The 17,344-nt window shown below is 49.5% G+C and overlaps 1 protein-coding gene across 4 annotated transcripts in view; it reads right to left on the reverse strand.

Moving 5' to 3' along the window:
* LOC142301166 (baculoviral IAP repeat-containing protein 1-like) overlaps nucleotides 1-17,073 on the reverse strand; it is a 91,509-nt gene extending 74,436 nt beyond the window's left edge. For 2 of the 4 annotated variants that reach the window (XR_012752703.1, XM_075342206.1), the window contains exons 1-3: nucleotides 16,459-17,073; nucleotides 5,018-5,117; nucleotides 4,207-4,288 (exon numbers count right to left, since the gene is read on the reverse strand). Coding sequence is in view for 3 of the 4 variants with exons in the window: in XM_075342206.1 (XP_075198321.1) it covers nucleotides 4,207-4,288; nucleotides 5,018-5,117; nucleotides 16,459-17,008 (732 nt within the window). In the remaining variant the exon portion in view is untranslated. The remainder of the gene's footprint in view (nucleotides 1-4,206; nucleotides 4,289-5,017; nucleotides 5,118-16,458) is intronic. The other 2 variants (XM_075342198.1, XM_075342214.1) reach the window with 2 other exon arrangements.
* Nucleotides 17,074-17,344: the final 271 nt, after the last annotated feature.

Raw genomic sequence — 17,344 nt, forward strand, 5'->3', positions numbered from 1 at the left:
GATCTCCCCTGTTGTCCAGTTGAGTATCGGAGCATGCCGTTTCAACCAGGGGAGTCCTAGTAGGATCTCATCCGTCCCTTCTGGAAGCACCAGAAAGGACACCTGCTCATGGTGGCCTGGTGGTACATCCATCCTGAGAGGGACAGTGATCTGGGTAATGGGTTTGGCAAGTAGGGACCCGTTGACTACCTGGACACTGATTGGTTTAGGCAACAGGACCAGGGGAACAGAGTACCTAGTTGCCAGGGAGGCTGAAATGAAATTGCCGTCAGCGCCAGTGTCTAAACAAGCCAGGGCAGGGAAGACAGTGGTGCCGAACTGCAACTGGGCGCTGAGGGTTAATTTAGAAGGAGAGGCAGCGTCTAGGGTTCCTCCTCTGATGGAAACCAGACTTTGTCTCTTTTCCGATGGTTTTGAACATCGGGTAGCTACATGTCCCCTCTGCCCACAGGCAAAGCAAACGACCGGCGGCCGAGAGCCTGTGGTAGAGGAGACCACCTTGGAGACTTCCATGGGCTCCACAGAGTCATCAACAGAACTGGCTGGGAGACTGGTCTGGTGGGGAAGGAGAGTCAGAGGCTCTGTAGGCCAGGTAGACGTGGGTGCTGAAGAGACCTCGAGCCTCCGCTCCGCGTGGCGGATGTCTATGCGAGAAGCAAGCCGTATCAAGGCCTCTAAGGTGGTCGGCACATCACGCGTGGCCAGTGCGTCTTTGACGAACCCTGCCAGACCCTCCCAGAACACAGGGACAAGGACTTTATCTGGCCAGTCCAGCTCTGCGGCGAGTGTCCTGAACTGCACCGCAAAGTCCCCGACTGAAGTGGACTTTTGCCGAAGGCGTAGGAGTCGCAGCGCGGAGTCGTGGGTGACTTGAGGCCCGAGGAACACCTTTCTCATGGCCTCAAGATAAACTGGAAGGTGATTCACCACCCGATCTCCGCGCTCCCACAACGGCGTGGACCATTTTAGCGCTCTCCCTGTGAGCAGGGACTGGACGAATGCTACTTTCGCCTTCTCAGTAGCATAAAGAGTGGCGGACATCTCCAAGTAGGTGGTAACCTGGTTTATGAAACCACGGCACTCGGAGCTGTCCCCGTTGAAGCGCTCTGGGAGCGCAAGGCGAGGCGACTTTCTGGTCAATTCCACAGCCTGAGTAGCCGCTTGGGTGGCGACTGTTGCTAGAGCAGCCTTATTGAGGGAAGACCGCTCCACTGCTGCCAATCGTGACTCCAACTGCTGCACATAACGCAGCAACTGCTGCTGCTCTTCCGCCATAGCCAGACCTTTGGCGCGACCGTAATGTTACGAGGGGGACCCGGGGAAGCGTGCCAAGATGGGAAATGGACAGCTTCCGCCGGTCAAGGTCCACTGTGCGGTGTAAGGGACCGCTGCTATGGTCAGGAAAGAGTGAGCGGGTTGCTACTAGTGATCGTCTGGAACGTCACAGACGATCTATGTACACCGGTCCACCCTAACCCGTGAGGGTTGTATGGCTCGGGGCTTCTCGTACGGTGTACCTGTTGCACGGGGACGCACAGAGGTGCCTACGCACGTGTGCCAGCGGGAGTCACAGGATATGGCACGAGGGTAGCACAGAGGTGCCCACGCACGTGTGCTTTCAATAACCAGGTGAGTCCGGTGGAGACTCGAGGAGCTCACCTGGGACAGGAACACGGCCTGTTGAAGGAGATACTGCCGGAGCAGCAAGGCAGGAACACGGCCTGCAAACCAGGTGCTGCCTGAGCAGCAAGGGCAAAGCCCACGAAAGACAATGATGTCTGTACAGTGGCGTGGCGTGGCGTGGCGTGGCGTGGCGTGGCGTGGCGTGGCGTGGCGTGGCGTGGCGTGGCGTGGCGTGGCGTGGCGTGGCGTGGCGTGGCGTGGCGTGGCGTGGCGTGGCGTGGCGTGGCGTGGCGTGGCGTGGCGTGGCGTGGCAGCACGCTGCCAGACATCCAAACATAGAAGGCCGGTCGCGCACCGCCATGATGGCAGGGGGAGCTTTTAAGGAGGTGTAGCTCCACCCAAGGGCGGGCGCGAGACGGGCGTGACTCAATCAGGGTTCGTGACGTCCTGGCCCAGCCAGTCAGGATTCAGCACATCACCAGCCTCGTCATGGGGCCGTGTGATATCAGTGAGCGAATCAGAAGACGTCACGTGGAGCACATGCTCATCCTCCTGCCTCTGGGTCATAAAGGCGGGATCCCCGGTTTCACAATGTGCAGAGACATGGGAAGTCTTGCTGCTTCCCTGCGCATCTATTCTTTGCACACTGCACAACTTCCCAGAGCCTCCATGATGCTGAGCAGGAGAGCTCGTGGCAGACAAGGGATGGGAGACTGCTCCATTCCCTGCAAGGGGAGAACCACTAGGTGTCACCCTTCTGCTGTGTCTCTGAGAAGGCAACTCCTGCAGACTGCACAGTCTCCCAGACCTTTGGTGCTGCTGAGCAGTAGGGCTCGTGGCTGACAAGGAATGGGGGACCACCTCATTCCTTGCAACAAGAGAGCCACGACGTGTAACAGGGTACTATCGCACTCGGCATCGCTATCATCGGCTAGCGATGTCGCAGCATGCAAAGTACCCCTTAGGGTCAGTTTTAGAGGTTAATTTCAGTTTTGTACAGGAAAAGTGTAGGGTGGAGCTATAGGAACTGTTGGGATTTTGGGGCCGCTTGATTGGTCAGGGGGTGGTGTTTGTGGGGCAGTATATAGGTCAGGGGGGGGTCATTCCAACCTGGACAACTGCCCTGGTACAATTTTGTTTATCTGACAATGTCGGAAGTTGAGGAGCAATCTCTGTCACAGCAGCGAGTGGAAAGGGGGTGTATTTGAAGGTGGGGTTTGCACAAAACAGCGAGGGGGGAACCCAGTGTAGGAGCAGGTTACTCCTGGTGGTGCAGTTGTTTGGTTAACATGGGTCCTTGCTGGGTTGACGTCTCAGCGGGACATTGGTTGGGCAACATTCGGCTAGGTATCCTTGAGCCGATGAAGTGCGGCTGAGGGCAGATGGGGGAGCTGATGTTGCGATCAAGTGGTTCGGTGGTAACATTTATCTACCCCTCCTCCTTTCGGGTTTTTCTATTCAGGGTTACGAGTCTAATAAAATGTTATTTATTGTTGATTGTATTGTTTATTATTCAATAAACGGGGCTGCTGTGGCCTTTTATATCCAAATATCACGCAGTCTGTGTGTTTATTTTAGATAAGGACTCGTGAGGCAAAGGTTGGGTGGTGCTCGGTCGGGCAAGGTAAGGCCGATCAGTCAGACATTCCGGAGTTAAGTGGGCCAAATCTCAGGAATGGAGAAGTGCAGGAACAAAAAATATACAATGCCAGATTCAAGAGAACACCAGCATTATACCGTATATTGGAAACTTTACTTGAAAAATAGGTGACCAATTTACATCAGCATTTTAACACCAGCTATTACAATAAACAGCACATAAAGAACACGTCAAAGAATGCTTGTAAATGTAAAATGATAAAAAACATTGGCCATAGTATGTGTCTTCTTCAAATAGTTAACTGTGAATGAAGTTAGGACTCCAGCAATGCATGGCTGTGCATGTACACCTAGCTCAGCAATAGATCTATAGTAATGAAGGTTGTGATTGAGCAGTGTATAGCGGGCTTTACACGCTACGACATCGCTCAAGTGATCTCGTTGGGGTCACGGATTTTGTTGTGTGTGACACCTATGAGCGATTTTGCATCGTCGCAAAAATGTGCAAAATCGCTCATCGGTGACATGGGGGTCCATTCTCAAATATCGTTACTGCAGCAGTAACGAAGTTGTTCCTCGTTCCTCGCAGCACACATCGCTCCGTGTGACACCGCAGGAACGAGGAACCTCACCTTACCTGCGTCCCGGCCACAATGCGGAAGGAAGGAGGTGGGCGGGATGTTACATCCCGCTCATCTCCGCCCCTCCGCTTCTATTGGGCGGCGGTTCAGTGATGCTGCTGTGACGTCGCTGTGACGCTGAACGAACCGCCCCCTTAGAAAGGAAGCAGTTCGCCGGTCACAGCGACGTCGCAGGGAAGGTAAGTCCGTGTGACGGGTCCGTGCGATGTTGTGCGACACGGGCAGCGATTGGCCCATGTCGCACAACCGATGGGGGCGGGTACACACGCTGGCGATATCGGTACCGATATCGCAGTGTGTAAAGCGGCCTTTAGGTTTACTTTAAAGTATATTTCACACTTACCGTCATTTCCACAAAACCACAGTAAATTTTGATGTATTGCTGAAGCTCATCACTAGTCTTGTTCCTCTGGAGAAATATACACCTTTACAAAAATATATATGTTGGAATTATTCATTATTTATTAAAAATTCGAGAAACTTTCAGGACTGAATGTTGATTGTGTTAACATATTTTATACATTACTAGGGAAAATTTGAAACAAGCCATAATGTACAGTCTACATTACATTACAGGAAAGGCAAAAAGAGCCATGTAACGCCAGGGAGAAAAAAAATACATTCCTACAATTGCTACGTCCACCTGGGCCAGTGGGTGATTAACCCTTTACACGCATGGTAGTCTTGTTTACAATAGGCTCATTTCGTGGATACTACAATAATGTATGTAACTTGACTATTTGTGACATTATATGTGCTTTTCATGTCACATTACTGTTTGTCTAATCATGTATGTTTTTTGTATGTCCGACTTTTTTAATTGTATTTAATAACGTATATGTTTTAATTAGCACCTTCTTTTGGAAGGCTACAGTTTTTCTTATTTTGCTTTTTCATGCTATTTGTGGATGTGTGCAATTTTGTCCACACCGGGATATACATTTTATATCTAATATATATATATATATATACAGTACATTCCCCTCTGGTATGACCTCTTTACTTACCGTATATGATCAATAGATTTCATGTTTCTAAAGCTTTCCTATTATGTTCAAAGGTTATATACTGTATAGTAAAATAGGGATACAGCATTGGTGTGATATGTGATATGAATTATACATGATATGAATGATACGTGATATGAAACTTACTCTGGAAACCATTTTGCATGTTCTTTCCAGGGATCATCATTTTCTTCCCAATTTGCCAAACATCCACCACAGGAGAAGCACTGCACATGGTCTCTTGTTCCTGTGTTATATAATATAGCAAAGGTAATTTATAAAACATTCATTTATTAAGTCTGCAGTACATGTGCATTAAACTTATTATCCCTGTCCCTGTAGTACCCATTTTGTCCTATAACTTATGATGTCATGGTGATCACGGAACACTGATGGGCGGGGAAGTTTCACATTTCTATTCATACCCCTACTGTTCCTATTGGTACATAGTTCAGAAGGACCTTGTCCTTTGTCTGTGACTCCCTGCAGTGAAAAAGATTGCGCGCTTCTATATACATCCTGATATACCCGTAATTGGTCACAAAAGCGAGGAATGTGAGAGAACAGAATCCTTTTGTTCCTGTAGTATCCAGTTTGTCCTATAACTTATGATGTCATGGTAGCCAGTTTCACATTTCTATTCATGCCTCTACTGTTCCTATTGGTGCATAGTTCAGAAGGACCTTGTCCTTTGTCTGTGACCCTAATTAAACTGGTCACATGTATCAATATAGCCCACGTCTGAATACACCATACAAGGCTGTGCTGTATTGATTTCCAGAGTGCTTGTAAAACAAATGTTATTATCTTGGGGGTGGAAATGACATGGAAGGAGTGTATTTCGCTCACAGCAACCGTGAAAATTCTCTCTTGTTTATAGTGGACATGACTGTTGAGTCTAAAAGGTGGTGTTGTAGCGCCCCTGCGCATTAATGCGCCACAGGGTACTGCGCCTCAACTGAGGTGCAGTATTCATCCCGGGTAAGGAGGGGGTCATTCACTGGTGTGCATCACAATCCATTCAACAAACAGCTTAGTTGCTGTGACGCCCTGGACTATCCAAGTCATCCCAGGTAGTCACACACAACACCACACCCCTCTCCCAGTTAGGTAACATCAGCCAAACTTAAAAGCCTTGTCACCACCCTCCAGGTTTGATGTCTACACCAGGGGGGTGGAGCCAGGCGGTTGGCTCCACCCACCGAGGAGTTCACAGGCCTGGAGGCGGGAACCTAAGTAGTCGAGTTCAAGTTGAAGAGGAGGGTAGTTTTGACAGTGCAGGAGGGAGGTTGAGTTCTCAGGCAGACCTGCGCTCAGGCCTGCCAAAGACTACCAGGTGGCTGGGTCGTAGCCCAGTCACCACTTGCAAGGAGGCAGACGGTAGTGGCCGCCTGCAGGAGACCGGGAAAATGACCGGTGGAACCGTAAGGGACCGGGATAGAGTAGTGGCCCGCCGGACCGAACCGGGGAGCCAACTGGATACCGGAATACCAGGTAGGGTACTCAGACCCCGAACTAGGCTAGAAGCCACCACCATAGTCAAATTAACGGATTGCGGTCTGGACCTCAGGGGTTCATTCCCACCTATGTCCCGATTGAAGGTGTGTCGCCCTGGCAAAAACAGAGGTCTGCATCCATGTTTTTGGTGCAGATCTCACACTCCCTTGGGGAGTTTCCCACACACAGAAAGACACCATCCAATCAGGTCCCACTCAATCTCTCCCCAGGAAAAGGGAGGGGCGGGATGAGCTTAGAAAAAGCAGAGCAGAGTTTAGTTTTCAGTCAGTCTGCAGGAGGAGAGAAGTCTGGACGCAGATCCAGTGGGAAGCTAGGGAGAGTGGCAGTGAGGGCCTCAGGAATAGGCCAGCCGCTTGTGGGGACCCGAAGTGGATTGGGAGAGGGTAGTGGCCCCCCAGTGCCAGCTGTTGGGACCCTGTCCGGACTGGTGCACGGAGCTGACACAGACACAGACCTCAGGCAGGAAAACAACACCTGAATTACACACACGGATGTGGGACCCGTCCTCAGAGCAGCCGGCCGTGGGCACCAGCTATCATCAATTTGGTTTACAAAAGACTCTGAGTATTTCTTCCATCTGCGTTCCTGACCCTCCACATCAATCCAGCTTCATCCAGCACCACGATAACCGAACTGTGAGTGTACTATTCCCTGCAATCCCTGCCACCACCACAACTCCCAATTGGGCCCCGGGACTACAACTCCCCTACCCGTGGAGGGGATCCCACCTTGCTGCCCCACACCATCAGTCCCGGGCATGGTCCCCAGAGGCGGCGGTGGTGCCACCACCTTATCACCGCAACCCACGGGTGGTGTCACAGACGATCAGAACTTTATCCAAAATCCAATCCCCATTTTCACTCGTGGGCAAGGAGCGCTGCTCGAGCCCCAGGTCCAGCCTGACTCGAGCCACCAAGGAAAAGGTACCGGACCCGAGCGTGATTTCCCGAGCAGCCCCGGGATGGAGGACTGGCCCCCGCCCGCGACAAAGGCAACAGCCCAACCATTCCGGATAAGTGCCACTGCCAAGGGCAAGAGATCCAAAGGGCCAGCGTCTGCGGGCAAACGGGCTCCTACGACAGATACACGTCGGGGAGCTGACTACCGGTGTCTAGGCACAGGAGTCAAGATTCACACACACAGGTGCAGGAGAAAGGCGGATACCACAAACCTAATCTGGGAAAAGCTGCAGCCGGCTGCGGGCCCCGTTCATCACTCCATTTGGTTTACCAGTGACTCCAGTGTCTTGTGTCAGAGTGAGTACACCAGTGCCATCAGGCACCGCGCCGCGCTGCACCGCAACACTACACCCTGCACCCGGGCCCAGGCCCGCCGGACCCCGGGACCAACATCTCCTACTCACGGAGGGGTCAACACCTAGCTGCGCTACTACACCGCTCCCAAGGGTCCCCATACCTTCACTGCAGCGGTGGTGTCTACAATCACCACAACCCGTGGGTGGCGTCACGAACTATCATTTCAAACCAAACACCCAAATCCCCACGTGAAGCGCCAACTCCCTTACAGAGCGACTTGACCCCCGGGTCCATGAGAGGCTCGAGCCACCAGCCGCAGTACGAGCACGGATCCGAGCGCCTCGGCGGTCACAGCCGAGCCCGTAGGGCGGCACATTGCCATCCATTGGGACTGGGTTAGGGGAGGGCCATTTGGATGGTCACCATAGTGATTGAGACCTCCCACCCACTAGTTCAGCAACCCGGGGAGATGGAGCTATACACTGGGGAGTAAGGTTACAGAAACACACTGCGTCAGAACAGAGAAAGACAGGCAACATGTGAGACGTGGAGAACACGGTCGCTGAGGGGAGAGCTGATAGCTCCCTCAGGACCAGCGCACACCTCAGGGTGCAGAGGCTGGTGGGCCTTGCAAGTCCTGCCAGCAGAATCCGCTGGGCAGAGGATTTTAAGTCTTCTGGCCCACACAGATCCTGGGGCACAGCAGCATGTAGAGCCAGGAGTCATCATGACCAAAAGGACGGCACCAACTACGGACTCGCATTGCCTGTCATATGGGACAGGAACGTAGCTAATCCAAAGACTCGGGTCCCAGCGTAGCTTCAGGCTGCAGGGACTCACTACACAGTGCAGGGAGGAAGGGCTCACAGAGAAACACACCAGTTCTGACCTCCGAACTGTCCGGGATCATCTAGAGCCTATCACGGCAGAGCACCGCAATCCAAGGGCACAGTGACTTCAGTGAGCAAAAAGAACTTCAACTGCACCCTCTGTGTTGTCCCATCATTGCCAGCTCACTCCCCATTGTGCCCCTGCGCCATAAGTGACTACCACCACTCCCAACATCCTCCCTGGGGCCTGAGCTCTACCTTTGGAGAGCTGTACCATCCGAGCTGCGTAGTCTTCCGCCCCAGAGAAGAAGTTCCACAGCGGTGGCTAAATTTGGCCGCACACCACAAGTAGCGTCACGAACAACTATTCCCATCACACCCATCTTTATTGACACTGCCAGTGTGGCGCCCTGGCCTCGCCAGGTCATCACAGATAACACACAAACACCCCCACCCCCACTAAACAGGGACAACAGCCAAACACAAAACCCTTGTTGCCTTCCTCCAGGGTCTGATGTCTACACCAGGTTGGGCGGAGCTAAGCGGTTGGCTCCACCCACCGAGGAGTTCACAGGCCTGGAGGCGGGAAAAGTGACAGAACAGTGTTGGAGTTTGAAGTGAGAGGAGCAAGCACTTTGGTGTCTGGGTTTGTGGCCCAGGCACTGACAGCAAGGTTGGCAGACGGTGGTGGCCGTCTGCAGGAGTGGTGGAGCAACGGCCCGCCGGTACCGACCGGGGAGCGAAGTGAAGCCAGCACACACAAGCAGGGCCATCGGACCCCAACCAGGCTTGGAGCCGCCGACAATAGTCAGATCCGAATGTGACTGGAACCCCAGGGGTTTCATAACAGCAAAAGTCCCGATTTAAGGCAATCGCCCACACCGTGAGGGTATACAGCTACCGCCTAAGGCTAGAGACCCAAGGGCCAGGGCTCCTCCAGTATCCATACACCGGGGAGCGGACTACCGTTGGGAATCCATAGTAGTCAGAAGGAGAACATCAAGGTGCAGGGAAAGACAGCCGCCATCACCTGTCTGGGGAGAGACACTGCAGCCTGCTACGGGACCCATCCATCCAGCCGTTTGGTTTACCGAGGACTTTGTACCTTTTTACCTTTCTGAGTGAGTACACCCGTGCCATCCGGCACCGCGCCGCGCTATCCTTGCAACCCTGCACCTCACCAACCCTGCCTCCCCGTCACATCATCGGGCCCCGGGATCACCAACCCCTACCCACGAAGGGGGGAAACAACATCACGGCTGCTCCCTACCATCGCTCCCGGGATCCCCGTCACCAGCAGCGGTGGTGCCCATCTTCACCACAACCTGTGGGTGGCGTCACGGACTAAATTCCCCAAACCAACCACCCCTTTCACTCACAGGCAAGGAGCGCCGCTCGAGTCCCCAGATCCGGCCCACCACTCGAGCCACCGAGCAGCAGTCGCAGCAGCGCCGGACTTGAGTGTTAGCGAGAGCGCAGCAGCGGCGTCGGCGTCCCCGCCTGCGACACCGGAGTCACAGAGCCAGACAAGGCCACCGTGGCATCCCAGGAGAAGAAAACCCCGTGGTACCTGAGGAAAGCAACAGTGGATTTGCTGATACGCGTTGTATAATAACAGGAGCTTATATTAATATTAAAGTTAATCATCTTAAAAAACTGGCAGCCCATCTAATAGCGCTCTATCAGACCGAAACTCCTATCCTTGTATAATAGTATTTGGAGAATTATATACGAGGAGGGACAAAGCATGGGATGGGAATGTTTTGTGCTGAGAGAAAAAGGCTCTTTCCCTCAGCACCCAGCTTTCCCATGCTCTACTATACATATTCTCTCAGCACCCAGCTTTCCCATGCTCTGATATGGGAAAGCTGGGTGCTGAGGGAAAGATCTATAGCAGACCATGGGAAATCTGGGTGCCGAGGAAAAGATGGATATCAGACCATAGGAAAGCAGGGTGCTGATAAAGGGATTTCAGATCATGGAAAACCTGCGTGCTGTGGGGAAGGGCCAAGTGTCAGCGTCATTATCCAGTACCCCGACTATCAGTGTCATTATCTCGTACCCCAAGTGTCGGTGTACGTGGAGAGGGGGGCCCAGGTCCACACTTTGCACCAGGGCCCATTAAACTCTAGTTACGCCACTGTATAGAAGTATTCCAGATTTATCAAACAGCATGTAGCATTGTGATAAATCTAGATCATTGAGGACTGTTTAGTCTAAGGGGTACTTTGCACATTGCGACATAGCTAGCCGATGATAGCGATGCCGAATGCGATAGTACCCGCCCCCGTCGCACATGCAATATCTTGTGATAGCTGCCGTAGCGAACATTATTGCTATGGCAGCTTCACATGCACTTACCTGCCCTGCAACGTCGCTCTGGCCGGCGACCCGCCTCCTTCCTAAGGGGGCGGGTCGTGCGGCGTCACAGCGACGTCACACGGCAGGCGGCCAATAGAAGCGGAGGGGCGGAGATGAGCGGGACGTATACATCCCGCCCATCTCCTTCCTTCTGCATAGCTGGTGGAGGCAGGTAAGGAGATGTTCCTCGCTCCTGCGGCTTCACACCTATTGGTGAAACATTATGAAAATGTCCGACGCAACACAGATCACCGATTTTCAACGCTTTTGCGAACGTTTATCGGCGCATCTAGGCTTTACACGTTGCAACGTCGTTACCGGCGCCGGATGTGCGTCACTTTCGATTTGACCCCAACGATATTGCAGTAGCGATGTCGCAACGTGCAAAGTACCCCTAAGGGTATGTTCCCACAATGAGTGTGAGCACTCCAAAACGCTGCTGAGGGTACGGTTCCAATAGCGTATAGCTTCTAATGCGAGATCATCGGAAGCGATATGCCAATGACCCTCGGCTGCGGGTGTCAGTCGAGGGTCATGCGACTCTTGCGATCGTATCAGAGGTGCGGAGAAGAGGGAGGGAGTACTTTCTCCCCATCTCCTCCGCTGCCTGGATCTGCGTATATCGCACTTTGGTCGGATGACATGTGAGTGCAGTGTGATGTTTCACACGCTCCCATAGACTTTTATGGGGGTGCATGAGCCGAGACTCACTGCCAATCGCAGCATGCTGCAATCCATTCCGCGGCATAAGGAATCAATCAATGATGGACACTGCCCAATAGTTTTTGCATTCGAGTGAGAGCAATCCGATGTTTTATCGGATTGCACTCACCCATGCAAAATGCAAGTGGAACGAACCCTAAGGCCGGTGTTCCACTTGCGATTGCCTTGCGTGTATCTCGCGCGAGTTTCGCTGTGCATCACCCTTCATGGACTCATACTCTTCTCACAGAAGCGGGTTGGTTGCATGCATCTTTATGCAGTCGACCCGCTCCTGTGAGCAGAGTGTGAGTTTGTGACGGGTGGTGCACCTAAACCTAAACCCTTAAGCGGGCTTTACACGCATCGACATCGCTAATGAGAAATCGTTGGGGTCACGGAATTCGTGACGCACATCCGGCCTCGTTAGCGATGTCGTTGCGTGTGAAACGCAGGAACGACTATTAACGATCAAAATTACTCACCTAATCGCTGATCGTTGACCAGTCGTTCTAATCCCGATTATCGTTGCTGTTTCAGGACGCAGGTTGTTCGTCGTTCCTGCGGCAGCACACATCTCTATGTGTGACACAGCAGGAACATCACCGTACCTGCGGCCAACCGCAATGAGGAAGAAAGGAGGTGGGCGGGATATTCGGCCCGCTCATCTCCGCCCCTCCGCTTCTATTGGCCGGCCGCTTAGTGACGCTGCTGTGACGCCAAACAAACCGCCCCCTTAGAAAGGAGGCGGTTCGCCGGCCACAGCGACGTCGCTAGGCAGGTAAGTAAGTGTGACGGGTCCGAGCGATGTTCTGCACCATGGGCAGCGATTTGCCCGTGACGCACAACCGACGGGGGCGGGTGCTTTCACCAGCGACATTGCTAGCGATGTCGCTGTGTGTAAAGCCCGCTTTAGAGTTTCTGAGGTTGGATGTTGGCTCGTCCCCTTTTTTAATCTAAACATCTCCAGGTGGTCACATAGTCACCCCATTATAATTTATGATTCTTCTTTTATTTCAGTCGTGCTGATAAACAATTACACACATTTTTTTTTTACCCATGGAGTCCCATCTGCTGTAATAATTTGCAGTGAGAAATTCTGTAACACCTGGTATTAGCAGAAAAGTAGAGAAATCTCATCAATGCTGCAGATAAAATATAAAATGTACTTGTTGATTTTAAACCAAAAGCAAATTTCCACCACAGATTTCACCCTTAGAAGAAAAACAAAAAGCCAGCACTAAATGTGCACTTCAGCACTAAAATTCCAAACTGTACTTATTATAAAAATTTTGAGATTTTTGGCAAAAAATTGCAATTTCTTGAGCTGCCTCTCCACGTCACGGCAAATCTCATTTGAGGCAGTCCTACACTAAAATATTTTTATAAAATGTGCCATACAGCCTCACATATGAATAGTAGAACTGCTCTTAGCAGCACTCACCTGGTCTATTTCAATCCCGTACCCATGACTTGGCTGTGGGCGGGACAGGTCCAAGCAAATGCTGCATGAAGTAAATAGCCTGTGGACAAGGCCTGATGACAATGTGAACAGTCACCAACCGCCATAATCTAGACAGATGGAATACATCCCAAATTGGGGTGCATAGCAAGGTGGAGGTCAACCACCGACCAATTCAATGAAGAAAAACAAAAAGCCAGCACTAAATGTGCACTTCAGCACTAAAATTCCAAACTGTACTTATTATAAAAATTTTGAGATTTTTGGCAAAAAAATTGCAATTTCTTGAGCTGCCTCGCCACGTCACGGCAAATCTCATATTTCACCCTTAGCAATTTTTTTGTGTGTGAAAAAAAATCTTTATTCTGAAACATGCCTATATCTGATATCTCTAATTCTGTGTGTAATTTCATTACTTCTTATCTACATGAACTACTACATCAGACTGACACTCTTATGATTATCACATACATTTAGTAAATTACCATGTTGTACCGTGTGTATTTTTCGAACATCGCACATTGATCTAGTTATCATCTTTTCCTATCTTGCCTTTTTTCAAATTGTGTAAGTAGCCCTTAAGAGGTGTATTTTCAGGGCAAACTTAAAGGGAACCTGTCACCGGTTTTTCGGCCTATAAGCTGCGGCCACCACCACCGGGCTCTTATATACAGCATTCTAACATGCTGTATATAAGAGCCCAGGCCGCTGAGAGAACATAAAAAACACTTTATAATGCTTACCTATCGGTCGTGTGGTGGGCCATCTCTTTCGGACATCTTTGTCCTCTTTCTGAAGCCTGTGTGCATGATGTGTCTACATCATACACACTCGCCAGTCAAGCGCAGGCGCACTACAATACTTTGATCTGCCCTACTCAGGGCAAATCAAAGTGCGCCTGCTCAGGACCTGAATGCCGGCGAGTGTATATGACGTCGGACGCGTCATGCACCGCGGCTAGGGAAGGAGAACAAAGATGGCTAAAAGAGGTGGCACCGGCACCGACCGTTAGGTAGGTATTATAAAGTTTTTTTTATGTTCTCACAGCGGCCTGGGCTCTTATATATAGCATGTTAGAATGCTGTATATAAGAGCCCGGTGGTGGTGGCTGCAACTTTTAGGCCGAAAAAACGGTGACAGGTTCCCTTTAGGTTTGCCCTGAAAACACACCTCTTAAGGGCTACTTACACAATTTGAATGCATTTGCCCACTTTTACTATAACCTACATGCCAGTTTTAGCACTTGACACATTCAGAAAGTTAAAGTCTTATAGTTTCTTTTACAGCAACACTCCATTTTTTTCTTTTTACAGTGCTGTAATGGTGCATTATATCTAAGTTCCCTACCCCTGTCTCCATAGTCTTTACCTTTTTTTTCAATGTCGCTCCGGTCCCACAGCATCATCTTGTGCCAGTAACTTCGGACTGGCCGGACATCAGAAGTTACAGTTAGGTCCAGAAATATTTGGACAGTGACACAAGTTTTGTTATTTTAGCTGTTTACAAAAACATGTTCAGAAATACAATTATATATATAATATGGGCTGAAAGTGCTCACTCCCAGCTGCAATATGAGAGTTTTCACATCCAAATCGGAGAAAGGGTTTAGGAATCATAGCTCTGTAATGCATAGCCATCTCTTTTTCAAGGTACCAAAAGTAATTGGACAAGGGACTTTAAGGGCTGCAATTAACTCTGAAGGCGTCTCCCTCGTTAACCTGTAATCAATGAAGTAGTTAAAAGGTCTGGGGTTGATTACAGGTGTTTGGTTTTGCATTTGGAAGTTGTTGCTGTGACCAGACAACATGCGGTCTAAGGAACTCTCAATTGAGGTGAAGCAGAACATCCTGAGGCTGAAAAAAAAGAAAAAATCCATCAGAGAGATAGCAGACATGCTTGGAGTAGCAAAATCAACAGTCGGGTACATTCTGAGAAAAAAGGAATTGACTGGTGAGCTTGGGAACTCAAAAAGGCCTGGGCGTCCACGGATGACAACAGTGGTGGATGATCGCCGCATACTTTCTTTGGTGAAGAAGAACCCGTTCACAACATCAACTGAAGTCCAGAACACTCTCAGTGAAGTAGGTGTATCTGTCTCTAAGTCAACAGTAAAGAGAAGACTCCATGAAAGTAAATACAAAGGGTTCACATCTAGATGCAAACCATTCATCAATTCCAAAAATAGACAGGCCAGAGTTAAATTTGTTGAAAAACACCTCATGAAGCCAGCTCAGTTCTGGAAAAGTATACTATGGACAGATGAGACAAAGATCAACCTGTACCAGAATGATGGGAAGAAAAAAGTTTGGAGAAGAAAGGGAACGGCACATGATCCAAGGCACACCACATCCTCTGTAAAACATGGTGGAGGCAACGTGATGGCATGGGCATGCATGGCTTTCAATGGCACTGGGTCACTTGTGTTTATTGATGGCATAACAGCAGACAAGAGTAGCCGGATGAATTCTGAAGTGTACCGGGATATACTTTCAGCCCAGATTCAGCCAAATGCCGCAAAGTTGATCGGACGGCGCTTCATAGTACAGATGGACAATGATCCCAAGCATACAGCCAAAGCTACCCAGGAGTTCATGAGTGCAAAAAAGTGGAACATTCTGCAATGGCCAAGTCAATCACCAGATCTTAACCCAATTGAGCATGCATTTCACTTGCTCAAATCCAGACTTAATACGGAAAGACCCACAAACAAGCAAGACCTGAAGGCTGCGGCTGTAAAGGCCTGGCAAAGCATTAAGAAGGAGGAAACCCAGCGTTTGGTGATGTCCATGGGTTCCAGACTTCAGGCAGTGATTGCCTCCAAAGGATTCGCAACAAAATATTGAAAATAAAAATATTTTGTTTGGGTTTGGTTTATTTGTCCAATTACTTTTGACCTCCTAAAATGTGGAGTGTTTGTAAAGAAATGTGTACAATTCCTACAATTTCTATCAGATATTTTTGTTCAAACCTTCAAATTAAACGTTACAATCTGCACTTGAATTCTGTTGTAGAGGTTTCATTTCAAATCCAATGTGGTGGCATGCAGAGCCCAACTCGCGAAAATTGTGTCACTGTCCAAATATTTCTGGACCTAACTGTATATCACAAGCGCTAAATGCAAGTCTATGAGAGCAGGAATGAGGCTCTCATAGACTTTTGTTCATTTGTGATATCCGGCACGCTCCATGAAACAATGCCAGCAGTTGACAGATCACTGGAGACTGACCGAAGCGATGCTGGAAACAGTTGAAGATGGCAGTAAGTGAGTATAAGACAGGGGGCAGAGGACTTTTGAATTTAAAGCACCACTACAGTGCTGAAATAAAATTTAAAAAAAGCACGTTGGACCTCTGTGTACTTTAGATTTGACTTTGCACAGCTGATGGTGAAGTGATCGACTAATGCAAATTTATCTAAAAATTCCATCAACTACATATTGGCACCATTATTTGATTGTATTACCTGTGAAGAAGAATCCAGCCTCCGCTAGTGCACAGGGTTTTATTGAAGCATACACGGGCCAACAGGCGAAGGATTGTAGTCTAATCTGTTCATTTTCCATGGACTCTGTGGCATCAATTGGGTCAGTCTCCTTTGGCTGCACACGAATATCATAAATTGGTATATTACCAGCATCTTTACCCTGAATAAATGCACAGAAAGGATTAAACTTCTTATGCCTTTGCAATGGGGTAGAAGATATAGACTGCCTGCACAGGACCAACCCACAGCAGAAGCACTGGCAGCTGTTCTCCAAACCAGTTCTATAGAAGCCGGCTGAAGCCAACTCTTTTGGGGAACAGCCTGAAAGAGGATCTTGAGTCCAGTGGGTCTTCAGTCTCTTTAGTTCACTTCTCATCGAATAGTTGGGTTTTCTGGGCAGCTGCTCTCTTATTTTTCTGTGTGTTTCTTCAAGCCTACGAACAGATTTGTCTACAGCAAGATGTCTCATATATGTAGGTAACTGCACATCATGTGAGGACTCAAATTCGGAAATCTTTATTAAGTCCATCTTCTCTGAGTGTTTTAATACAAAACACCTACAGAATGTTAGTACATTTCAAGTTGCTGTAGAATTTTTTTGACATCCTGAAAAATAGCAAGAAATCACAAAATTTTACGAACATTTTACAAGACCTCGAGTCCGTCTGCGAGTCTGAAAAGAAAATCAAAGTTGTACTAAGACCATGATTTCCACGTAAATTGGAAGCTGTCTAGCCAAAATGCCAAGAGTGTGTGAAGCAGTAATCAACGCAAAAGGTGGCTACTTTGAGAAACCTAGAATATAAGACATATTTTCAGTTGTTTTACAATTTTTTGTTAAGTATTTCATTCCACATGTTTTCAT

This window comes from Anomaloglossus baeobatrachus, chromosome 1 (assembly GCF_048569485.1).
Source record: "Anomaloglossus baeobatrachus isolate aAnoBae1 chromosome 1, aAnoBae1.hap1, whole genome shotgun sequence".
NCBI classification, from domain to species: domain Eukaryota; kingdom Metazoa; phylum Chordata; class Amphibia; order Anura; family Aromobatidae; genus Anomaloglossus; species Anomaloglossus baeobatrachus.